The following is a 26,330-nucleotide window of genomic DNA, read 5'->3' on the forward strand; positions in this document are numbered from 1 at the left end:
TTGTGTTGTTCACCGCCCAGAGCCCTTCGAGGGAGGGGCGGTATATAAAATTATAAATAAACAAACAAACAAACATCAAAACTTCCAGTGTAAAAAATAAATTTCCAGAAATGGCTGTATGCAAGTAACCAGCTCAATCAAAGCAATCTTCCCACAATTTCAACCTTGTGGGTGACAGAGGGGGGGAGCATAAATTATTATTTTGGGACCCAATATTTTATACAAGGTCAGCATCATTCAGAGGCACATGGCCTATATGGACATGGGGTCACCCATGTCCCCGGGCGCAGACCTTTTGGCCACATAACCAAAATGGCATGCGCCCCAGCCTATGCCACCAAACCCTCCCCCTGCTGAGCCTCCTTGGCCTCTGTGCAGGCCAGCTTCAGGCATCCCTGGGCCCTGTGGATGCCAGGAGTTTGCCTGCATGGAAGCCGGGGGCGGGGGGGGGGGTGCAGTGGTGGGGGAGTCCAGAGAAGGTGTTGTCTTCGGGTGCTGTTTCCCCCAATAAGCCTCTGGCATCATTAACTATACGCCTGTACTTTTACCCCACTCCAAAAAATGTAGATCCAACCCTGTGTGTCCAACAAATGCAAGGCAAAATTACTGGTCAGAGGGGAAGACCAAGGCAAGATGGTAAGACAAGAGAATTGGTGAGGGAGACTGGCAGACTCATAGAACCAAGCTAAACAGTTGCAGCCAAGCACAAGCAGAAGAAGAAGAAAAAAGATTTTGGATTTATATCCCCCCTTTCACTCCTCAAAGGGGCTGACAATCTCCTTGCCCTTCCCCCCTCACAATAAACACCCTGTGAGGTAAGTGGGGCTGAGAGAGCTCTGAAAAGCTGTGACTAGCCCAAGGTCACCCAGCTGGTGTGTGTGGGAGTGCACAGGCTAATCTGACTTCCCCAGATAAGCCTCCACAGCTCAGGCGGCAGAGCGGGGAATCAAACCCGGTTCCTCCAGATTAGAATGCACCTGCTCTTAACCACTATGCCACTGCTGCAGGGGCATATCAAGAAAGACTTATGTACACTTCCAGGAAAACGCTCTATTGCCCAGAGGAACTTCATAGGAAAGAGGTCTTCATAGGAAAGGGCACTAAATCACTGAATACCAGTGCCTGGAGGAAGCATCAGAAGGAGCATTTGATCTCTATGCCCAATGAGTTGGCCTTTCAGGGCAACTAGCTGGCCACTGTGTGAAACTGGATGCTGGATTAAATGTACGCCTGGTTTGATCCTTGAGAGAGCATTGGATCTTGCCAAATCCCCTATTTTCAGGTTTCCAGTCATTTGAAAATGTATTCCTGTCCAATCTATTTATTTATGTACCCTTGAAACCTTAGAACATAGGTGTCAAACTCGCGCCCCTCCAGATGTTATGGACTACAGTTCCCACCATCCTCTGCCAGCATGATGCTGGCAGGGGATGATGGGAACTGTAGTCCATAACATCTGGAGGGGCACAAGTTTGACACCTGTGCCTTAGAAGGTTCGGAGCCCTGCCGTCAGCTGTTTAGAAGGGCAGATACAAACAAGACTCGTCCATGTAGGGATGGAGAAGTGGAAACCGTAGAACACTTTGTTTTTAGATGTATCTTGTATAATGAGGTTCAATCTAAAATTCTTGGTGTCCTGTTGGATAAGAGTGCTGGTTTCTCTGAGTCAGCGAGAATTTGTAAACTTTTAATTGATACATCACCACAAACGACTAAGCTAGTGGCTAAGTTCTCCTTAATAGTTTCTCAATTTCACCATAATTTAATGGAACGGAACTGGAAAAAAATTAAAATGCTTTTAAATTAAATGAAATGAGATGTATATAATATTGCTTTTAAGTTACATTACAAGTATTATACTCTGTTCCATAGAAAGATGACAGTTCGGTCAGTTGAGGTACTGCGGCTGAGAAAGTTGTATACTTCCGCATTAGAATATAGTCCCAAATAAATATGATAATTATGATTCATTTTTACCCACTGCCTTTGTCAAAACCACTATATTGTGCATTATTCCTCTTATACAAGAGCATTTATGCCCAAATGTATTTTTACTTTCAAACAGATTGGGGAAACAGAGCTAGATAGGCACTGGGATCTAGCTGGATCATTCTACAACAAAGAAGATCTGGCATGCTTTGTTCTGTGGTAGAGGAATGTACAATCAGCTATCTTTCTGTGGAACAGAGTAAAGATATAATTTCTGATCCAATATCCAAATATGTAATGTTGCTGTTCATGTATTTTCTAATTATTTGTCTTCGACCATAAACAATATTTTGACTTTTTGATTCTGGTCTGATCCAGTAGGGCCAGAGGTGGGATCCAGCAGGTTCTCACCAGTTCCCGAGAGTAGGTTACTAATTATTTGTGTGTGCCGAGAAGGGGTTACTAATTGGGTCTGCTTTTCCGTTAGAAATTCCATTAGGTCCAAAAATCATCAAGTCCTGTTGTTTCCTATGTGGCTGGTTAGCGACGGTAGAAAACGGGATAATTCTCCCTGTTGGGCTGTTTTAAAAACATGTTTTAGAAATATGGTAAAGTTCCTTGTTTAAGGAAAATATCCTTCTTTTGATTTCTAGAAACAAACTCACGTATTTGAAAGTATTAAGTATTTGACAGGCAGTCAATTAGAGGAGAAGTAGTTATTTCTGTTGGCAGTAGACGATAGGACTTGCTATAATGAGTTTAAATTATGGACAGAAAGATACCAGCTGGAAATTAGGAACTTTTTTTTACAGTAACAGAGAAATTATTAATGCCCCGCCCCCGGAGTGCCCGGCCATGCCCCCATTGTGCCCAGCCCCATTGGCGCTACGCCACTGTTTGAATCCCACCACCATGGGAACCTGTTACTAAATTTTTTGGATCCCACCACTGAGTAGGGCTCTTCAGTTCTTCTGACCAGCCACTGTGAGCAAAGCAAAGACTCACAGAGTCAGGCCTTCGTTCAGACCCGATGTAAAACAATAGTTGATTTCATTATTACCATGTGAAACCAGAATTCAGTTCACAGACATTCGCTCAGATCTTCTGTAACCCAGGAGTGGGTGAAGGCTTAAGCCAGGGGGGGTCTTCATTGATGCACTATGTGAAACCTCAGTTAAGAGTGTAGTAAATAAGCCAACTTGAAACCATAGTTTCAGACATGACTTAGATGAATCCTAACAAACCATCACCAGCAGACTAGCCGACATCCAAGCAATTACAAGTAAACCCTGGTTTTATGTTATGTCTGCACCGAGCCATGGTATTCCCCAAACTAAGAATGCAATCCAAAGCACAGCCACACCTTTCGAAACACATTGGGATTTTCCGAGCTTAATTTCAACGAGGCCTTTGATAGATTTTCTCCTCTCATTATTCCGCTGAGCTTTGTTGCTGGTTTCTTAAAGCGAGCATCTGAAGATGCATAATAGGATTGATTAGGCTTCTTCCAGGGCCCTCTGACTGACAGTTCTCTGTGCCTGACACGGGACAATTATGATTGTGCACTCAGAAAACGGGAAAAAGGAAACAAGTCAAGAGTTATGTAAATAGAAAATGCCTTTCTTTACATTTGCCTTGTGAATGTACATAATTGAATTGGCTTTTCTTACAAAATCAATCCATTCCTTTTTTAAAAATGTTCATGATTTGGAACAGGTAAGACTGAAGAAATGGGTATTTATATTTATTTATTTAGGCAATTTGCCTGCTGCCTTTCTCTCTTGATAAGGCACAGAAGGTGGTTGATGGTTTCAGACATCAGTGTATTACCATAGATGTTGCTGTCAATAAAATAGCAGAAGACCCTCTTGTGTATGGGGAAGACACTGTGTGCCTGCAGAACAGGTCCACAGTGTGCCACCTTTGACAAGTAAACATGATCATGTAGAATAAGAGCACTATTGACATCTTGAGAAGTCTGGTGAGCGCCGCCTCAAAATGTCTACCTCAGTAGAAAGAACTAAATTCAGATAGCTTATGCAGTGGGCAGAGCCAGATGGAATACCTCCCCTTACTCCTATACTCTGTTCCACTGCATGGTCTAAGAACAATTGTGAATTCATCCACCACCACTTCCTGGACCTCCTTTGTTATAGAATGCTCCCATTCTCCCCACCATAAGCATAAGCATAAGCATTTTATTGTCATTGTGCACGCACAACAAAATTTACAGCAGCCTTCCTCGATGCACACAATTCCAGACTCATACCCCATCCTTCCTTTCCCCTTCCTCCACGCGTCCCTACACAGCCTTAAATACATCAACACGAAGCCACGGAGTTCATCATAGCCACAGCTCTAGAGTAGAAGCTGTCTCTAAGTCTCTTTGTCCTAGTTTTTATAGACTTGTATCGTCTGCCGGATGGTAACCGTTCAAAAAGAGAGTGTGCTGGATGAGACGGGTCTCTCTGAATATTTTGGGCTTTCTTTAGGCTTCGGGAATTATAGAGTTCTTCCAAGGAGGGGAGAGGGCAGCCGATAATCCTCTGTGCAGTAGTGATCACCCTTTGGAGCGCCTTCCTATCTGCCACTGTGCAACTGGAGAACCATACACAGAGGCAGTAGGTTAAGACACTCTCTATAGCACAGCGGGGCCTGCAAGCCGCCCTCCCCCACTGGGCCTGTCAACAGGTGACCTGCCCCTTCCATTAGGAGCTCGAAAGGATTGCCAGGGAAGACAGAAACATCACACACACACCCCCCCGCCGATCAGGAGAGCCACACAGTTTGGAGTGGATGAGCAGCTATTGCCCCCAGCTCCCCCTGCCCCAGAATCACAGGAGCTCTTCACACTGATAAACAAGGTGGACTTTTGTCCTCCTCCAAGCCCCCTGGACTAGGGTAAGAAGAATTTGTGGGAGAAGGTCCCTCCACGTGTCTCCCCACGGTGTCCCAGCGTAGTTGGCGTTGTGCAAGGCTGGCCCCGGAAGAGTGCAGGGCTCAGAAGGGGAAAGCTTCCGGGCACATTCACTGGCTTCGACATGCGGCAGCCGGAGGGCATGGGAGTGGGGCCGGTTCTCCCAGTGATTCCTGACATGGTCTTTGGTGCACGGGGGGGCCTGAAGGGGAGCAAAGCCTGTTGCCCCCCATAAGGCAAGATACTTTTTGATCTGGCATTCCCACACCCCATGTCTTGTTTGAGGATGCTTTGAAGATTGCCCCCCTCCAGTAAAAGAACGAACAGCTAAATGTTGAAAACAAACAGATGAGGGGAAATTGAGTGAGCACAGAAGATGGCACCGAGGAGGAATTTCAGGGACGCAGAGAAGCGTGGGAAACGCAGTCGATAGATCGCACAGCAACCAAAGATGTTTTCAAAACGGTTCAGGCAGGAATTACATTAAAAGGGGATTCGTTTAAAATGTTTTGAGGCTGGAAATAAAACATTGGGGGGGGGTAAAAACAAGGTGGGACTGCATGAAGGAAACATTTTATTTCTTGCCTCAAACCATTTTAAATTAATTGTGTGGAAAAACCCATGATGAACACCAAGGGAAATACTGATAGACGGCATTATGCCCATGGATGCCACATTGGAGAACCCTGATGTAGAGGTAGCTCGAATGTATTAGTCAACCCAGACATTGTGGAGGATGCCGCTGTCAAGATGGGCTTACAAAAATTTTGATTTTTTTTTTGCTTAGAAGTTTTTCATTAGGAATTAGTATTGCAAAATTAAATATGATGTACACAAACAACAAAGGGGGTGATTAAAGTTTCTTTGGGGCAATACATCAGCAAGAATTCCTACCAAAGTTATATATAAACAGGAAGGATTGTGTAGCTGTGGATATTCCAGATATTAAATTATACTTCTAGGCAGGAAGGGCGGGCAGGAGGAGATAAATCTGCTATAAGGGAATTGGGTTTTAGAGAAATTTTATTAGGTTTCACGAAAGAGATCGGAAAAGGGAAGCAGTATAAAGGCATCTCCAGTTTTCTGTTCGTTAACAGTTTGGCACACATTGAAAAACATACTTTCTCTATGATTTTGCTCATTAACTGTTCTGTTTTATAATGGACAAAATATCTCTGTATGACGTTTTGTGAGGAATATGTCCAACTGGAAAAGAAAAAATCTAGTTTGATTAATTTAGAGAAATGGCTTGAAGGGATATATGGTTGCGGTATGAATGTGATAGATCTAAACCTCTATTGTTGCAGCCTTTTTCTCTCTCTAATGCAGAAATACTGTACTTACCTTGTTAAAGAAATAAAGCATTTTGAGAGACCTTGTTAAAGAAATAAAGCATTTGGAGAGATAAATCCCCTTTAGGATTGTTAATGGAAGGTAATGCTCCCGAAGGATTGATAGGGAATCAATATAAACTCTTGTTAAATTGAAAAGACCCTACTGGTAACTTTTAGAAGAAATGGGAGAGGAACTCTAGTTCGTAAACTAAGCTGTGTTGACCCTGGTTAGTACTTTGATAGGATCCTCACGAAGGTATGGGGTCATCATAAATCAGCTGTAGGGTTTCCAGGTCCCCCTTGGCCACAGGCAGGGGTTGGGGATGGGAGATAGAATTGCCAGATCCTATAGATTTGGGAATGAAGCTTAAGGGGGACAGGGACCCCAGCAGACTACAATGTCATAGAGTTCACAGTCCAAAACATCCATTTTCTCCAGGGGAACTGATGTCTGTAGTCTGGAGCTAAAGTGCAATTCCATGGAATCAGAGGCATAGCCCCGCCCCGGAATGCCCCCGGAACGCCCTTGCCACACCCCCACAGGGGGCGCCCGGTGTGTCCTCTCCATGTCCCCTTGGAGCTACGCCTCTGCATGGAATCCCCATGTCTGAGCTGGAAGCAGGCATCCGTAATCGGCTGTGACTTCACAGCAAAATAAATAAACAAACGAATTGTAATTGCAGATAGTGAAACGGCTCTGATTCATCAGTTTAAGTTTTATATGAATAAATCTTAAGGAAAGCAATTTACAAGATGCAACGTTATTGGTCCTTGGTCCCTTATAATACTTGCAATCCAGCCTTAGGTACTCATCAGATAAGTTTTTACACATATTCTGGGCTCGTCCATTGACGGGATAATTTTGAAGAGAAGATTTAAATTTAATTCGGAAAATGGCCAATGTTGTTTTACAGTACATTTTAAAAAGTAATTTTGCTGCAAAATTTAAAACCAGAGTTGTGGATTTTGAACTAGTTTTAAATCTGTTTGCTTCCATCAGACAGTATATTTCCTTGCATTAAACAAGATTGATCCTTGTCCTTCATTGGTGTAGTTTATTGCCTTACTGTCTAATGCTACTTATTACAGATGGGTGGGAATTACAGCCCAAGTGGACAGATTTATTGAAAGAGTGCCTTTATTTGTGATATATTGGAGTAATAAATTCCAGGGTAATATTTAACCACCTGCCTTTTTCTCGATTCTGTAATTAGGATGGGATGATGGCCCAACGTGGCTTCTATATTCAACAGGTTTGAAATAGCTTTTTTACAATGTCCTGAGGGTTCACAGTCATGCATTATTTGTTTATGTAGTAGTAAAGGTTTTAAGTAGTTATTATAAAACATTGAATATGGTAAAAAACTATTTTAAGCTATTCAGGGTGCCATTTAACACCCCCGAGCAAGCAATTATTCTGAAGTCCTACAGTTTTGAAATGTTTTGAGCTTTTCCCAGAAGGCCTAGAGAGATGCCCCCAGATAGGACCTCTCCCCCCACTGCAGATAAGTAGTCCATCTTTTTTTTTTAAAAAAAAAAGAAGTTCCACCTGTGTAATCTGTTAATTTCATTCGTTTATAAATTACAATAGGAAATTTCAAAGTACCGTATATACTCGCCTATAAGTCGACCCGAATATAAGTCGAGGCACCTAATTTTACCACAAAAAAATGGGAAAACTTATTGACTTGAGTATAAGACCAGGGTGGGAAATGCAGCAGCTACTGGTAAAATTCAAAAATAAAAATAGATACCAATAAAAATGTTGTTTTACGCTCAAGCCATTGCGCTGGTTTTGAAAGACACGTTTCTGCCGAGCTGCCGATAGATTTTGGTCAATGAGGATCATAAATATATTTGAATGATATTTGCCTTCATTTGGTTCTGGCAGCTGTGGAGGCAATCTGTGTCATCTGAATGATCAAATGTTTTCCTTGCACAGATTAAATATGAGCTGTATTAATCATAGGAAAGAAAATGGGCTCTAGAGACGCTCTCGCAAGATAGCTCAGCCTCGCTTTTGATTTGCTTCTGACCTCTTCTGGACTGATGGTGATTTTGAGCGCCTTGCAGGTGATGAATTACTGCACCGCAAGGAAAGCAAAGTTGCAGCATATGGCCAGATTTTCAGTTCTTCCCAAGGGCATTTCCAAAAATGACACTTTGGCTACATTTTAAGCCCTTCAGTGTGTCATCTTTGAATGTCATTAATGCAACAAAGAAAGTAGAAAAGGGTCATTTGATATCTAAGTCACTTCTGATCAATACAGATCTTCTGTTTGTTCATTCATTTAGATACCGATCTTTGAATGGGGCATGGTTTCTTCTGTCTTTATTACATCTTTATCCTGCTTTTTCTCTTTGGTGCTGAGGATGGCCTATTTGGGGCCTGCCATATTTTTATCCTCACAACAGCCCTGAAAAGAAGATTAGACTGAAACATACTGACAGCTAGCCCAAGACCAGCAAAGTGGGAATTTGAACCCGGTCCAAGTCTAACACTGAAACACTCTGGGCACTTCCACAAGTGCAGAATAATGCACTTTCAATCCACTTTCACAATTGTTTGCAAGCGGATTTTGCTATTTCGCACAGTAAAATCCAGCTGCAAAGTGCATTAAGAGTGGATTGACAGTGTATTGTTACCCAGCTTTCACAGGTTGTGAACGTATTTTTAAGGAAACTCCACCAGCTGCTAAGAGTGTAGCAGCACACAAATATCTTAAAGTAGCAATGGGGAAAATAACTCGGCTTGGCAGTGCTAGAGGCAAGCTGGGAGGGGATCTTTTTAGACTATGTATACCAGAAACGGCTTGAAAAGTATCTGCAGAGAATCCCCAAAAGACCAAATTGCAGTTTAAATATTTTTATATAAGTTTTGGTTGCAAACAATCACACAGTGAGACATTAAGGCACATACACACAGTTCCTAAGTATATAGATAGGGAGGAAAAGATAGGTGGGATGATAGAATAGGATTTGGGGAAGCAGGGGACGTATACGTTACCAAAGATCTGCACAGAAGTTCCAGAAGAAGGCAAGGATCTCTATGCCAGCATAGGGATCCAAGCAAAGGACGATATATCGTGTCTCATACCAACTTGACCAAGGGAGGTTCAGATTAGAAATGAGCAATGAGCTTAAGGTGAGCAGGACTTTTATAGGGTGGATTGCTGGTTTGGCGGGAAAAGAAACCCTTTGCATTAGGCTTCGTTTCTTTCCTCTATGCTGGTTGCAAGGCTGAGCTAATTAGCAGCTCTATTTATTTATCTACTTCCCGGGACAATGGGGCCAATTGGTCCCAGATTACATCAGTAGCTCTGAAAGGCTTTATGCAGAGGTACTTCTCTGCCTTAAGTATTTAAATTTAGCTGAGGCTTGAGTGATTTAGGACAGGATCTTGTTGTTAGGGAGATTGTATCTGAAAGGTGGGGGAAATGCAAGGAAGCAGCAATTGTTTGAGAAACGTTTTCTCAAAGGCACAGTATCAGGGACTTCCAAAGAAACAGCTTAGCGAGGTGTGGTGCTCAGGAGTTCTACAGACTCCATTATGCTAACGGAGTACTCTGGCAGGGTGAGATAATCAAAGATGCATGCCCTTGTTATGAGACATCCAGATAATTGCCTGGAATAACTCATAGATTTGCACACAAATTGTTTTGCCTTAGGCTTGCTTTCAGCTTGGACACTCTGCTATCCACCCATACAAACAAGGAAACTGGCATTTTGCAGCACATAGCATGAGAAACAATATGAAATCCAATATTTCATAAGGCAGGGTATACAGGGCAGGGTTATAGCATTGTTCTGCATGTGCAGGAAGAGGCCTCTGAATTCTGTCTTACTGGCATTTTATTTTTCTTCAGTTAATAACTGTGCATCAGTTCTCCCTTTCTTGCTTATCGTGTTTAGATCCCAGTAAAAGTCTGCATTCTCATCCCACTTTTGCTCAGTTTCATCTGGAGCTTTTTCTGAGAATTTCTCACAAGCTCCAAGTTTAAAAGGACCACATGGACACCATAGAAACTTCAGAAAGTTTGATTCTGCAAAACCTGTAGAACCTTCAACAACAATATTTACTTTGTAGCAGAGGAGTACCAGCATAAAACGGCACACACCCCCACCTCTATCAGAGGCCACAGGGACAAGGGGGCACAAAAACAAGAGCCTTGCCTGCAGCAGGCTCCCAACCTAGCGCTGGCTGCTGCCGGGCCACCCCCTCCATCAGAGGCCACAAGCAGACATGACCTTCAGTGGTGGTAGCTCAGTGAGAGCCTTCCCACCTCCGCTCACCCCGAAGTTCCCTGGGCTGCAGGGCAGGGAAGCTGTCACCAGGCTCTTAGGGGCCCAGCGAGCTTCAGGGTGAGCAGAGATGGGGAAGCTCTCTCCGAGCCTGGTGGGAGCTGCCCTCACCCAGCCCCGCTTCAAGTTCCCCGGGCCGCAGAAATCCTGGAAAAAGTGCCCCCCATCCCAACTTGCCAGGCCGCAGGGAGCCCGGCGAGAGCTTTCCCACCCCACCCTCCTTCAAGCTCCCTGAGCTGCAGGGTAGGGAAGCTCTTGCTAAACTTTCAGTGGCCCGGCAAGCTTTAAAGGGTCAGGGTTTGAGTTGGGATGGGGGCACTTTCTCTAGGCCTTCTGCGGCCCAGAGAGCTTGGAGGTCGGAGTCAGCAGGGCTGCGGTGGCTGTTTCCGGGCCCTCTGTGGCCTGGCTTGAGTTGGGGGTCGTTGGGAGGGTGTATGGATGGGGAAGGGGGAAGGAGAAGGGGTGTGGGAGCGATTTTGTGCCCCCCCTTCATTTGACAAAATGGCCAGCACCCGGGGTCACATGAGTTTGGTTTTTCTCCAAATCCCTCGTTCTTCATTTATGATTAGTGATTTCATTGGCTTCCTTCCAATTTCTGATTAGAAGGTTTATTTTAGCAACATAACCATAAACAAGATTAGCAATGCCACTGTGCCAAGGAACACTCAAATACATGCTATGTTGGTTTACTGGCCTGTTACTTTCTAAATTGGCTAGTAATACTACATTTCACAATCATTCTTGTCACCTTGCTGGACCTAATTATTTTAATGCATCCTCAAAATCCAGAAGTTCCCCAGCATGTGTTGCTGTGCTCAGACCACGAAGGCAGGCAAACTGTCTACAAACTACACAGTTCATTTACATTTTTCATAATATGAAAATTAGCAGTTGGGAACCTGACATACGGTGGCTCATACCTCTCCTAAAATTTTCTACATTGGGCTTGGAACTTCACCAGGATAATCTGTATCTCTGTTTCCACTTGTTCTTCCAGTTTTTACAGTGTTATATTTTATGGTTTGCCCTATCCCAGCACTTTTGACATCTGGGCTGGCTGCCCTGGGAAAAGGTGGTAGATTACATGGATTCCAGCATCACAGCGGCCGTCCTTGGGGGGGGGGGGGTGGCGCAAAACTCAGATTTTGCACAAGGCTCCATTTTCCCTAGCTATGCCTCTGCCCAGAGGGGAGGGCAGAAGGGACTGCCATCTGCCATCTGGGAGCCCACCCAGCAGGGGGGGGCAGGGGAGTCTGCCACCCTGGCATCAGAGAGCTGCTTTTGTAAACACTGAGGCTGGGGGTGGGGCTTGGGGAGGCATGGCCATGCCCCCAGGGGCAGGTGGGGGCATGGTCCCGCCCCCCAAACCCACCCCATTAAAAATCTATACCTACATCACTGCTCTTAAGATATCAAGGATGTCAACTATCATCAACAGTTATTTCCCCATCTTAGTTAATGGAGCCTTCATGTACATAGCTAGTCTGTCTCTAAATAATCAGGTATTGGAGATCAGAGGCATAAGGGGGCAAAATAGTGCCCTCCCCAGCACCCCCGCCCTGCCCGCCCCCCACTTACCTTAGTTTGAAGCAGCCTAATGGGAATACACTAACCCTAATTCTTTTTCTATACCAGGAAGTATATTTTACACCTGGCTGCTTTAAACTAAGGTAAGTGGGGGAGACCCTGGGGGGGAAGGAGTGGGAGCATGGGGGGAAGGAGGCGGGGTCAGGGGGCAATTTTCTACCCCCCTCACCCGCTTATAGCTATGCCTCTGTTGGAGATACGTTGCAAGGGGAACCATCTTCATGCTGTTCTCGTGGAGCTTTTTAAAGGTGCTGAACGGACATCTCTTTTGGAAAGGAAATTCTGGAAACCTGCATATCTTTCGATGCATATGAGAGATAAGATGCTTATGCCGCATTGGAGTTGCTATGATGTTTGTGTGAGTGGGAGAATATGGGATAGGATATGAATAGCATGTATGAAGGAGAATGGAAGGCTGGAAGACACTGTATGTAGAGAGAGACAGAGGCAGGGAATGTGGGAGGCGGGGACAGTGAGAAAGAAAAAGTGAGGAATAATAAGATTTCTCTCCTCCAGAAAATTTGGATGTTCAGAGGAATTCTGCCTCTAAGACTGGCAGTTCCACTAGCTGTTATGGTTGTTGAGTTATTTTTCTTTTTTTAAATGTCGAACAGAAAATTCTATGCTTGAAAGGCTTGCGGTCTGAAAAGAAGAATCAAACTACTTATAGATTCACGCGTGCCTGAAAATAGGAAGGAAATGGTATCCGAGGTCGTGAACATGGCATGCGGTCTTGCCTATCATGTTTGTTTAGCAAGCAAGCCTTCTGCACTCATATCTTGCCTTGGTATTCCCACTAGACACTGGCCTCCAAGAAGGGAGGGGGAAATTCTGTGCAGGTCAAAACACAACAGGTACAGCTTATCCAAATGTTGCATAGAGTACATTTCTCTCTGATTCATGCTTAGAAGGCACAGAACTTCCCTGGCACACTGGCAATTTAGCAAACTCTGAGAGCTAAAATGGGTGAGCAACCCCACCTTTAAAGCTCTTGCATTAATGAATAGAAGCTGAGGTGGGAGAGGGAACGGGGGGAAGACCCCAAGACTACCGTTTCCCAAAAGTTGTTTTGATTTTGCGTACCTACGGCTCCAATGTGTGAGCTTATTCTACTCTTTCTGAGGGTGATGGCAGCTTCAGAGCATCAAGTGACAAACAGACCTGTGTGAACAGCAACCTTTAAAGCAGTGGTTCTCAACCTTCCTAACGCCGCGACCCTTTAATACAGTTCCTCATGTTGTGATGACCTCCAACCCTGACATTTATCCATTTTACAGATGGAGGACACTGATGCAGAGAGTCTTAGGCGACCCCTGTGAAACGGTCGTTCAACCCCCAAAGGTTGAGAACCAAAGGTCCCGACCCCCAGGTTGAGAACCACTGCTTTAAAGCCAACTGTTCCAATATGAGGCATCACGGGCTAACTGTCAGGGTGATTCCGCACACGAGTAAAATAGGTTCGACCCAGTTCCCTGAGAAGGGTACTAACCTAGATTAAAGCCATTGTCGTTCCCCACTGCAACCAGCTCAATCCCAGCTCAGAGGGCGGAATCATCCTGTGCCTCTTCACCGCTCCGTTCCGATTGGCTACTGTTCTACGGCCATGTTCCATCTATCCCTACACACGTTATTTAAAAAACTGCCACAGGAATGGAGGGACGAAGGTGGCGTTTTTTGATTGGCCAGTTGTACGCATGCCCAAAACTCAGCTGTGATTGGCTGAATGGGGGACTCCTGGCACCAGAGATTCTGCACTTTACTGGAATTGAGCTGAGTTCAAGTTGGTTCCCTGAAAAAGTAGTAGTTCCCAACTGGAGTCGGAAATTTGACCATTTCACGGGGCGAAGCTGGTACAAAACCACGCCGATCCCAGTGATTGTGCGGAGCACTTCGGTCGAACGCAGCTCGAACTTAGGTCGATAACGCAAGTGCGGAATCGACCTCAGAGAGTGTAGTGGTTAGAAGAAGAGATTGGATTTATATCCCACAGTTCTCAACCATAAGATGTCTCAAAGCAGCTGAAAAATTCCTTCCCTTCCTCTCCCCAGGACAGCTGGATGGGGCTGGGAGAGTTCTGGGGAAACTGACTAGCCCAAGATCACCCAGCAGGCTTTATGTGTAGGAGTGGGAAAACAAACCTGGTTCAACAGCTTTCAGTGCACTACTCAGGTGGAGGAGTGGAGAACCAAACCTGGCTCTCCAGATTAGAGTCTGTCACTCCTAATCATGCTGGCTGTAGTGGGCAGTGGTGGCGAACCTTTGGCACTCCAGATGTTATGGACTACAATTCCCATCAGCCCCTGTCAGCATGGCCACTTGGCCATGGTGGCAGGGGCTGATGGAAATTGTAGCCCATAACATCTGGAGTGCCAAAGGTTCGCCACCACAGGGTTAGAGCATCAGACTGAGATATCCCCTCCCCCATGGATCTCTCTGGGTCACCTTTGCCAGTGGCACTCTCAGTTTTAACCATCCTCACATGGCTGTAGCTGTATAGATAACACGGCAGAGGAGAAGACAATGTCATTGGCTCCCCATTGAAGATAAAAGAAAATTCTAAACAAACAGGCCTTTCTCTCCTTCCCTTCCGCCCCCGGCTCCGTGTTGGAAAGGTAAAAGAATATTTCTGGATCTGTTCAACCGAATTCTGCCAATCCTTCCTCTTTAGGAAAGTGATTTCAGAAGAATGTGTCTAATGACCTTCAGCCATTTTAATAAGATTCGCTTGCTCTCATCTTGCAATACATAATTGGCTAAGGGTTCGAACAAGCCAATGACAGACCCTTAGCCAATTATTGTGCAAGATGCACAGGGACAAAGTGCTGTGCATCCTGCACCCCCATTGGCCGTTGCTGGGCCAGCGGAAGAGCTGCTCCGCAGTCCAGCAAAGGCTTCCGGCCTCACCCCAAACAAATCCCTTCCCTGCCACCCCGTCCCAACCCCAGAAATGAAGCCAGGCCCACGGAGGGCCCACTCCCCTGCCTCCCACTCCCACCCCCAGCAATGCCAGCAAAGTAACCCCCACCTCGCCCTCCAACCCCAAACAAAGCCCTTCCCTGCCACCCTAACCACCTAAATTCCACCCTCCACTCCACCCATACCCACACCTGTCAACCCTCCCCCCAAACTCAGGTTGCCACCCTGCCCCCACCCCTTTCAGCCCTCCCCCCAAGCCGCACCTTGCCACCCTCCCGCCACCCTAACACTCGCCTTCCAACCCGACCAGACCCTCATACTCGCCTTCCAATTCTCCTGCCACTCCGAGCCACACCTTCCAACTCTCTCGCCCTCCCAAGCCTAATCATTCTACCCTCCCACTACCTCAAGCCTCATCTTGCCACCCTGCCCCACCAGAACCCTCACCTTTCTGCCCTCCCCCACCCTCTCTCACTCTGCCACCTCAAACCTCCCCTTTCAACCCTCCCATCACCCCAAGCCACTGTGTTCCATCCTCCTCCACCCCAACCCTCACCTGGCCACCCTCCCCACACCCCAAGCCACTCCTCTCCACCCTCCCCTATCCTTACCTTCCTATCCCAAGCCACACCTCTCCCGAAGCACAGACCCGGAACCAGGTGAGTGTCATGCCACAAGCAAGGGTGGGGTGGGGGCCGCTACAGCCCCAGAACAGCCCACTACGGGGGCAGATGCTTCCTCTTCGACCCTTTGTTTGGGCTCATTGTGTCTTCCCCGCAATGGGCTTTGCTGTTAGTTATACAATATTAGGCATTTCAATGCTGGGTATCAGTGATCTAGGGCCCAGGAACTTGAAGTACAGTAAGTAAGGAGAGAGAGCAAGATTACAAAAACTATAGCCTTTCAAACCGAGAACTGCTCCCTAGATCCAAGAGGGGGGACACTATGCCACTTATGTATGCATCAAGCAAAAATCCATTGGGAGTGCATATCAGAGGCTTCACCTGTTGAATTTCTGTCGGGACACAACCCATAAGACCACATTCCACTAGCTCAGGGGTCTGCAACCTGTGGCTCTCTGGATGTTCATGAACTACAACTCCCATCAGCTCCTGTCAGCGTGGCCAATGGGCCATGCTGGCAGGGGCTGATGGGAATTGTAGTTCATGAACATCTGGAGAGCCACAGGTTGCAGACCCCCGCGCTAGCTGAAAGAACAAGACTCTAATATGGATGCATGGAGCCACGCTTTTAAGCAAGGACATTATATGAGACTGTGTGACATGTTTACTGCTTTGAACCATAGCTTGACGTACTAATTTCATGCTTTTCGGCACCCGTATGATTTTGTTTACAGTTTCATTTTTCTCTTGAACTAAACATTTTGATCCTAGAATGATGATGGTGGTTAACTGATTCACTATTTGGTTAATTAAATTGTTACATTGATCCATTCAAATACTGCTGCCGGTTCATGAAGCAGCAGGCAAAAGAGGGGCTATATCAGAAGTGTTTGCAGCAACAGTAATTTGAAGGGGGGTCTAGAATTGGGGAAGCCCCATTTTTCAAATCCCTGTTCACCATGCAACTCACTGTGTGACCTTCTACTACTCACTCAGCCTGACCAACCTCACTGAGTTGTTGTGAGGACAGACTGAAGGAGGGGAGAAACAGTGTGCGGATCTCAAAGGGCAAATTTTAAATGTAATACATCAAGAGATGCAATCCTAGAAGAGGTGTTTTCTTCTCTTCCCCCCCCCCTTCCCCCTGGAGGGCACATTTTTCCTTTCCAACTAGATCTGTATTTTATTAAGTCCTTGGCTAGGAAATGGGGCAGCCAATTATGACGTTCACGATTGTTTTAGCTGGAAGAATGGCATTATTTAATTTCAAGATTTTCCTTCCATTTTCTTCTTTATCAGTAAGCATAGGTGTCAAACTCGTGGCCCTCCAGATGTTTTGGATGACAGTTCCCATGATCCCCTGCCAGCATCATGCTGGCAGGGCATGATGGAAACTGTAGTCCATAACATCTGGAGGGCCACGAGTTTGACACCTGTGCAGTAAGGTGATGATAACCATAGTGCCGGAGATTTCAGGCAATGTCAGAATTTTGTTTGGAATGTCTTGAATTCCAGGGCTACCTGAGCCCACCTGCAATGGAGCCATGGGGTTGGACCCAAGTTGTAATTATGGTGGAGGAGCAGTGGGTAATTTGGGGGGGGGGGGCTGCTGCAGATCCTGACTTCGATACCTGTGCTGTTCCTAAGGGTCCTAAGACCAGAATTGTGGAGAGGGGGAGGGGAGGGATGCCTCTCATCCAGTTTCATACCTGTAGGTCCGTGGTGGCGAACCTTTGGCACTCCAGATGTTATGGACTACAATTCCCATCAGCCCCTGCCAATTGGCCATGCTGGCAGGGGCTGATGGGAATTGTAGTCCATAACATCTGGAGTGCCAAAGGTTCGCCACCACTGCTGTAGGTGGTACTTTCCATTTGGCCCAGTGCTTCACATAGCGATGCCTGGGATGCTCTGGAATAACCTGGGATGCTCTGGAATAACCACACATTGCTACGCTACAGAGCTCAATTCCACTGTGGATGCTTTGGAGGGTAGATGTCATGACATCATACCCCACTAAGGTCCCTATCCTTCCTAAGTTCGATCCCCAAAGCTCCAGGAGTTTCCCAACATAGATCTAGCAACTTTACCCTCCTATTCCTCTGCCAGTGGCCAAGGGGGGACATTGCAACCTTATCCTTGTACCCTTCCCCAGTCCATTTTGCTGAGTTTGGAGCCCGCCTCTAACCACGTCGACTGCAGGAAGTTCCTCTTGCATCAAGGCAAGGTGTCCTTCCCGGGTTTGAGAAAGGCTGCCGACTTGGCAGAACGGAAGTGGTCTGTTGCAAGTTGGGATGTATGCAGTGGTGGGATTCGGCAGGTTCGCACCCCTTCGGCAGAACCAGTTGTTAAAATGGTGCTTGTAAACAATCACCTATTAAATTATTTGAATTCCCCCCGCCAGAACCAGTTGTTAAATTATTTGAATCCCACCACTGGATGTATGTGTCCTCCAAAGGTTCTGCAGTCGAGAATTTCTGTATCATCCTTGCCCTTCTGCGACCGTTGCAACTGGCACAAACCTTGCACACAAATCTTACAAACCTCTTGAAAGGTTGCGGATGCTCCCGTATTGTTGGGGACATCATAAACTTTGCTGGACGAAGCGCGAGCATAGAAATGTGTTTAAGAGCGGGGACTGCGTCTGCAGAACGAATGCATCGATAAAAGCGGAGGCTGATGTTTGTTTGGGAGGTAAAGAAAAGTGCCTACCCAGGACAAGACCATTAATCTATTCTCTTTTTCTCCTTTCTTGCTTTTCTTCTTTCTCTACAATAGAAGTGGAACAAAAAGGTAATTAAGTGCCTTTTTCACTTTTTTTTTAATATAGAGATAGATATATACCTATACCCAATGTAAGCCGTTAATGGGATAAAATATTTAACAGTTTTAATGCTTTAGCTGAAGTTCTTTCATCATTAATTCTCTTGCCGTTTTAACCTCTTGGTTAAAGTTTAGTTTTCCTGCTGTGCAGTTGTACTAATGTCACTTCCCCGCCTTCCCACCCCTTCGTTCCTTTTTTTGTTTGCCGGAACAGCTTAGTGGTGTCATCTTCTTTCACCGGGATTGTTTTTAAAAAAATGAAAAAAAATATTTTTTCTTTTCTCTTGCTCAATTTTAGGAAAAGCATGGAGTAATTTGCAAGAGTGCACACTAACATACACATACCCTGATAAAACACCAGAGGCTTAATGGAGACGTTTACAAAGGGTCTTTCCTAGTGTGACCAGACATCCCACTTTTGGCGGGACAGTCCCGCTTTTGACTGATTTGTCCCGCGTCCCACGGGGTTTTTTAAATGTCCCGATGAAGGTTTATTGGCCTTCACGCCCTGAGCGCCTTCAGGAAGGCAGTGCGCAGCGCCGAGGCTGCCGCTGCCTTCTGGGAATCCAGGGAAGCGCCCAGAAAAGGCGAATCTTGCTAGCGGAAAAACTACCACTGCTAAAACCCCTGTTTCCCGCCCTGATTCATAAAAAGAGGAGATGCTCTTATTCTGGACCTTCCCCCTCAGAGCTTCCAAGCAAACAGTTTTACATTGATAACTGTCAATGCAGGACACCGTGCGCGCGTGCAGCCGCAGGAGCGCACTGCCTTCTGGGGCGCTCCCATTTCTCGCCCTGTGACAGGGCGGGAAACGGGAGCGCCCCAGAAGGCAGTGCGGCAGCGCGGGAGGCTGCCACACTGCCAAACCCCTGTTTCCTGCCCTGTCACAGGGCACTCCCCTGTGACAGGGCGGGAAACAGGAGAGCGCCCCACAAGGCAGTGCACTCCTGCGGCTGCCTGTGCGCATTCGCGCATGTGCCACGCGCGCATGGTGTCCCACTTTAAAAAGGTGAAAATCTGGTCACCTTAGTCTTTCCCCCTCCATTAGTTAGCAGCTAGAAAATGTCAGGATGTGACATCACTTCATGGGTCAGTAATGACCTGGTGTTTACACAAGGGACAACCTTTACCTTTAAGTTAACAGCAATGGTTTGATTTTTCTTGATTAAAACTATAAAACACTGGATGCTAGGATCCCCAGACTCCTCTTGGGGCAGGGCATCTCCTTCCCCCTTTGGGCACTCCCCAGAACGACTCAGCTGGTCGGGGAGGGAGAAAATGGTGTCCAAATGCAGGGGAGAAATATAAGCAGCATCCCAATATGCTGATGTCACTCCCTGGGCACCCCAGAAGTGATGTCATCATGTCACCAGGGGACAGCACGAATGCTCTGACATTTGGACAAAAGTTCACAAACGCCACAGCATTGCCTGTGATGCACCACTGTCACTTCTGGTGTGTACAGGAAGTGATGTCAGCAGATTGCCAGTGAGATGAGCATGTTACTGGCCTTCACACCCAGTAATTTCCCCCCACTTCCTGCTGGGAGGACCTGGTACCCCTATTCATGTGAATGTTCATAAAGATAACCACGGACTGCAGTTAAAATCTCTCAGTCACCTGTCACATAAGCCTTTACAGAGATGATAAGGCGAGCCACCTCCATTGAACACAATGGGACTTACCTCTGCATGGGCCTGTTTAGGATTGATCTAGCAACGGATTTTGCAACTTTTGCACCCATGCCTGTACGTGCCCATGACCTGTACCTTTCACAGGTCAAATGCAAAAATCCTTTCGGCTTTTGAGGGTTTGCATGTAGGCCTCTGTGCCAGTGGCGTTCCTACCTAGGGACATGGGGTACCCTTTGTCCCCGGGCGCCCCCCATTTGGTCACGTGGGGGGGCGCCAGCAGGAGTCGTTCTTATTTTTTACATTTAAAGTGTTTTCACGTTCCAGCCTGCAGGGGCACATTTTGGGCCAGCACCAAGAATTTCAGGGAATTTTCCTGGGAACTGTCCTGATGATACCAAATTGGTGATGTTTGGACAGGAGATGGTTGTTGAGCAGTAGGGGCTGGCAGGTAGGCAGGACCGGCCTTTGGTCCGCCACAGAACACAACTGCTGTTGGTGGCATCATAGAGTGGTAACGGAATGGTGCCTAGAAGTGCAGGATTCCTCGCTGTGAAATGCACCCATACACCGAACTTTGAAATTTGGGTTCTTTTGTTTGCATTTGGCCAAATACAGGGAACTGCGGTGTAAGGCCATTGCATTTTGAAGGCCAAGAACTTTGGAAGCTTGGGAACGACAGGAGGCTGTCCTGCTGGAGTGCATCCGGGTTTGGGAGCAGCATGGGAGTTGTTTGGAATTTAGGGCAGCCGGCGTGAAGAACCCTGGGAACGGGACATGCAGGCACTCGCCATAAACCGGGCAAAAACCGCGGCGGGATGCCATTGCTCCAAGGTCGCGGGCGCAGTCTGGAGACATCTTCCGAAAAGTATTGCGTGGCACTCGAAATTACGGTGCGGAAACAGCGGGTTGGTGGGGAAAAGGGTGCTTACATGGGCTGACGGGCTGTGCCGTGGGTTTCCGGCGGGAGGCTGTGGTAGGGATGGGCAGGGGCGGGCGTTGAAGGTGGCCAAATTTTGTAGTAACGAGCTTTGAGTTGGTGAACTGGTGCCCAGCATTGACTATCCTGAGCAGCTTTAACAAAGTTGGCTGGTTCCTTTCCCGGAAGATACCTCAACAGCCAGAAAATAATGCCAGCAAAACCACTACCGGGTACTCCCATATTGAAAATTCTGAAACCAACTAGACTATAATGAAGATCTATAGTGAAGACTTCCCACCACAAAGGCCTCCGCATCATGCTGGAAGCTTGATGGCGGGCGGGTCTAGGAATTTCTGAAGTGTGTAGCTTGAGTATTCCACATTTTGAAGAACAAAGTATGAACTTTCAAGGTGGCTCAAAGGGCCTTGAGTGGCAGCGTCCAAGCTTGGTGAGCTTTGCTTTGGGGGTGGGTGGGGGCGCTGAGAGGTTCTGAGAGAACTCGCAACTGTGACTTCATGTGCGGGGGCGGGGAAACAAATAAGCCTTTGGGGGGCCCTTGCAGGGTGGACAGAAGCAAAGGTCTCTGGCTACCTGGATGCAGTTAGTGGGATACTATGGAACCCCACCTTGAAAGTCTGGTGCCTCTATCTTCAAAATGTGCAGCCTACCTCAGAAATTCCTCATTGGCTGCGGTGGAACAAAGTCACCTGGAAACAAAGACTCTTAGGCAATTTTTGGGGTGCCTGGGGAAAGGATGTATTTTTTACAGCTAGTGACACCTGCAAAATTTTAAGGGTATCATCTGATAGCTATATTCTTATGAATGCCACCCAAGTTTGGTGAAGTTATGTTCAGGAGATAGAAGTTATTGTCCCTCAAATGGAAATGGCTTCTCTCAGGTTAGCTCGATATGGCACAATGGGGATGATGCTCCCTAAGGAGTCCATAACTGCTTCCCGACAAACATCCTGAAATTTGTTGGATATCATCAGGACCAATCTGGATGAATATTTTCTGGAAATCATGGTCTGCAACCCAGCACCATCACCTCCCTGCGGGCGAGAAAACAACACTAAAGAAATGGCTTCATTTTAATTGGTCGCGTAATTGGGGAGGTGGGGGGAGGGCCGCCCATCATGGGCAGGGCATGTAAACTCGGGTTTGTCCCGAGGCCAGTTTGCCCTGGAGTGCGCCTGCCTCTTTAGTGCAAATGGAAGCTGACCAGCTTAAATGGAGCTGTGTTGGTCCTGGACAATGCATTGTCATCTCATCATTTTCAGTGCATTTCTGGGTTTAAGAGTCAATGGCCAAGAGTTTCAGTATTTAACTCATCCCCAGCACTACGCTGGATGATATTTATAGTTAGATCAGTGCATTCCTATCTTGGGTTCTGAAATACTCAAGTTACAAAAAATCCACTGGCACAGTTGATGAGCCAGAACCAGAGGTGGGATCCAGCAGGTTCTCACAGGTTCCCAAGAGTAGGTTACTAATTATTTGTGTGTGCCAAGAGGGGGTTACTAATGGGTGATTTTGCCACGTGATTTTTGCCTTAGTTACGCCCCTCCTCTCAGCAGTAGCGCGCAGAACTTGAAGCAGTCTAGCAGGAGGCGCACCAGCATGCGTGGCCTCTGTGCAAATGAGAACCTCTTCCCATGGATGGCACCGCAGTCAGGAGGCTTTAGAGTGCCCTTAATTTTCAAACCAGCAGCTGAAAATTTGACACCCAGCCCATTTTTGGGTTGCTGAAAATCACAAGGATCTCAAGTTGCTCGAAGCAGGTTCTTACTGGAATTGCCGCCCGGGAATAAAATAATTAGATGCAACACGGAAATGCCTGCATTTACGCAAATGCAGAAGATGAATTATGATGCAGCAGCAGCAGCCCTCATGCAACAGTATGTAAGGGCAGCCAGGGAAGCTGGAACCTCACGGATCACACTGCTAGCAAAAGAGCAGGAGCAGGGCAAGACTGAACCCTGAGTCACCGGTATTTTCCCACCACAGAGCTGCTCTCTGAGATTCCAGTTTTCCTGGTAGACCTAGATACAAACAGCCCTGCCTGTTGGATGGAGCTGGAGGACTGCATGCAGAGAATGTGTTTCTGCATTTGATTCCCTGTTCAGCTATGGATGTTCACATAGGAACAGCCGGTCTAGTGTGATGGCAGGCCAAAGAAATGGCCATCGTCTTAAAGTCCTGTATTTCCCAGCATAAAAAGTGACAGACCATGTAATACTATCCATATAAACACAAACACACACACATACATATCTTCCTGCCCAGATCCAAATCAGCATTTTGTGCTTTTGGAAGTCCGGTTTTTAATTCCCCCCCCCCTCATTAAAACCACTTACCCAATTATCACTTTGGCATCCAGGTGTCTAGCCTCTAATCTAGACTCTAATCTGAAGAACTGGATTTATTTCCCTGCTTCTCCACATAAAGTCTATTGGGTGACCTTGGGCTACACAGTTCTCTGAAGACTCTCTCAGCCCAAACTAGGTCACAAGGTGGCTGTCGTGGGGAGAGCCAGGAAAAGGGAGTTTGTCAGCCGCCTTGAGTCTCCTTATTGGAGAGAAAGGCAGGATAAAAATGCAAACTCCTCTTCTTCATCGTCATCCTAAAGCACACACCCCTCCCCCAATGTAAAAACAGTGATGAAATCTGTACAACGGATAATTTCAGTCTTTTCAGGTAGTTTGCCTAATGTTTGATTTCTTCTGTATTGCAGAGGAAACTGCTTGTAAGTGAAGTCTGGATTCTTCTGTGGTGCTTTCTGCCCCTTTCCTTCCTTTCTCTTGCTTCTTCTTTTCCCTTCTATTTGTATACACATCCTCTTGGTCTTTTTTTACTAGCTTGGCTGCATGCTATATGTGTTTATGTTGCAGTTTCCCCAACCTTCTTGTTATTTAATCCACTGATGAACGCTGTGATAGGTTTGTTTCCCTCCTATTTGCTTTAAAAATACCTTTTTAGTTGCTAAGGGATTTTTCTCTGCTCTGCAATAATATCTGTTAAGTATATAATTTCAAAGGTGGAACGGTTGCCAAGGGACGTTTAAAAATAAGAATGGAGAACAATTTCTGTGAATTTCCCCCATTCGCTTTATAGTAAGAAGAGTCACTCATATTCATTCCGGGGCGTTTAGGGAGGTTGGGGGGGGGGGATTGTCCTCTGAAGCTTTCTTCTTTGTTCTTGAGTTATGAAACTATGAAGTGCATGTCAGAGAATCCCTGGAACTCCCAGTAACCTGCTTTGTTTTTAACTCTTTCCCTCCCTTCAGTTTTTCTTTGTCCCGGACTACTAAAAGGAGTGTATCAGAGTGAACATTTATTTGAATCTGACCACCAGTCAGGAGCCTGGTGTAAGGATCCTTTGCAGGCTTCTGACAAGATTTATTACATGCCATGGACTCCTTATAGAACAGACACGCTAACGGAGTATTCTTCCAAGGATGATTTCATTGCCGGGAGACCAACGACAACGTACAAACTGCCCCACCGGGTAGATGGCACCGGTTTTGTGGTGTACGATGGAGCTTTGTTTTTCAACAAGGAACGAACCCGGAACATTGTCAAATTTGATCTCCGGACAAGAATAAAAAGTGGGGAAGCCATCATTGCTAATGCCAACTACCACGACACATCCCCATACAGGTGGGGAGGCAAGTCTGACATCGACCTGGCTGTGGATGAGAACGGGCTTTGGGTAATCTATGCAACGGAGCAAAACAATGGCAAAATAGTGATTAGTCAGCTGAACCCTTACACTTTGCGGATTGAAGGGACCTGGGATACTTCTTATGACAAGAGGTCGGCTTCTAACGCGTTCATGATCTGTGGCATTTTGTACGTAGTGAAATCTGTGTATGAAGATGATGACAATGAAGCAACGGGGAATAAAATAGACTATATATACAATACTGAACAAAGCAAGGAAAGTGTGGTGGATGTCCCTTTTCCAAACTCGTACCAGTACATTGCCGCTGTGGATTATAACCCAAGGGATAACCTTCTTTACGTGTGGAACAACTACCATGTGGTTAAATACTCTTTGGAGTTTGGGCCTATGGACAGCAGAACAGGTAAGACTCCAAGATGAATTTCTGTTTGGATTTCTGCAATTCTTTCATGTTGGATTGTCAGATGGGGTGGGCTACTGCCTAGCGGTTAGAGTGAGGCCTCAGATTTTATCCCTGGCATTTCCAGTTGAACACAGGCCTACGAAAAATCTCACTCTGTAATCCAGAAGAGTTTTTTTGTCCTTCAGGATCCTGAATCTGGGTTAGAGAGGCTGTTATTGTCATTCGATTATGTTATTGCTTCATATTCTTTTAAAATTGTCACTTGTGTCTTGTTCAGCTGAGCTTGTGTCAGCTGAGCATTGGTTGTGCTAAACTCAATATTCGATGGTGCTCTGGTTTTTGCAAGAGGGTCTTTACTGTCTGTAATCAACTATCTTCACCTTGTTGCACTTGAAAATAAGGAGGGAATGAAACTGTTGCCACAAATGGGTGTGGCAAGCCATCTGTGATCCTTTGGTTATAACGTTAGTGCAGGGGAGAGAGTACATACCCAACCCTTTCCCCACATTTCTGCTGCAAGGTCCCCATCAGCTGAATTACTGTGCACCCCCACTCCTCAGGTTCCAGACAGGTTTATTCCTGCCCCCCCCAAATATATTGGGGAGTAGGCTTGGAGATTCGGGTATGCCAAATCCTGGATTCGACCTGAATTTGGGCATGTTCGAGCCAAAATCAGCCCAAATATGTCCTGGCCGAATATGAACGAATCCAAATGCAAAATATTCGGGCTTTTTTGGTATTTTTTGAGTTTTTCACATTTTGGCCTGCAGGGGGTGCATTTTTAAAGCTAGCAGCAGCACAAATTCAGGGTCTCATCCAGAGACTGTACTGATAATGCCACCCAAGTTTGGTGAAGTTTGGTTTAGGGGGTCCAAAGTTATGAACCCCCAAAGTGGATACCCCATCCCCCATTGTTTCCAGTGGGAACTAACAAGAAATGGGGCTACCCATTTGAGGGTCCATAACTTTGCCCCCCCCAAAACCAAACTTCACCAAATTTGGTTGGTATCATTTGGAGAGTCTCCGGATGATACTCTGAAATTTTGGTGCTGCTAGCTTTAAAAATGCACCCCCTGCAGACACAAACACCAAAAAACACAAAAAAATCAGACTGACCGATTTTTGGGGGGTATACCTGAATATTTGGGTATAGCTGAATATGTTATTTGTCTTATTTGGGTATACAGATAATTTTATGCTCGAATAAATCCGAATTTTGCAGAATTTCTAGGGTATTGACCCAGCCTATCGGGGACTGA

General features: G+C 46.2%; 1 protein-coding gene across 19 annotated transcripts in view; it reads left to right on the forward strand.

The window, feature by feature from the left end:
* The window catches only part of ADGRL3 (adhesion G protein-coupled receptor L3), a 907,827-nt gene that overhangs the window by 516,225 nt on the left and 365,272 nt on the right, over window positions 1–26,330 (forward strand). For 15 of the 19 annotated variants that reach the window (XM_048503336.1, XM_048503340.1, XM_048503323.1 and 12 more), the window contains exons 6-7: window positions 18,387–18,401; window positions 24,271–25,071. In XM_048503336.1, the coding sequence (XP_048359293.1) occupies window positions 18,387–18,401; window positions 24,271–25,071 (816 nt within the window). The remainder of the gene's footprint in view (window positions 1–18,386; window positions 18,402–24,270; window positions 25,072–26,330) is intronic. The other 4 variants (XM_048503324.1, XM_048503343.1, XM_048503341.1 and 1 more) reach the window with 1 other exon arrangement.

This window comes from Sphaerodactylus townsendi, linkage group LG07 (assembly GCF_021028975.2).
Source record: "Sphaerodactylus townsendi isolate TG3544 linkage group LG07, MPM_Stown_v2.3, whole genome shotgun sequence".
Lineage (NCBI taxonomy): Eukaryota > Metazoa > Chordata > Lepidosauria > Squamata > Sphaerodactylidae > Sphaerodactylus > Sphaerodactylus townsendi.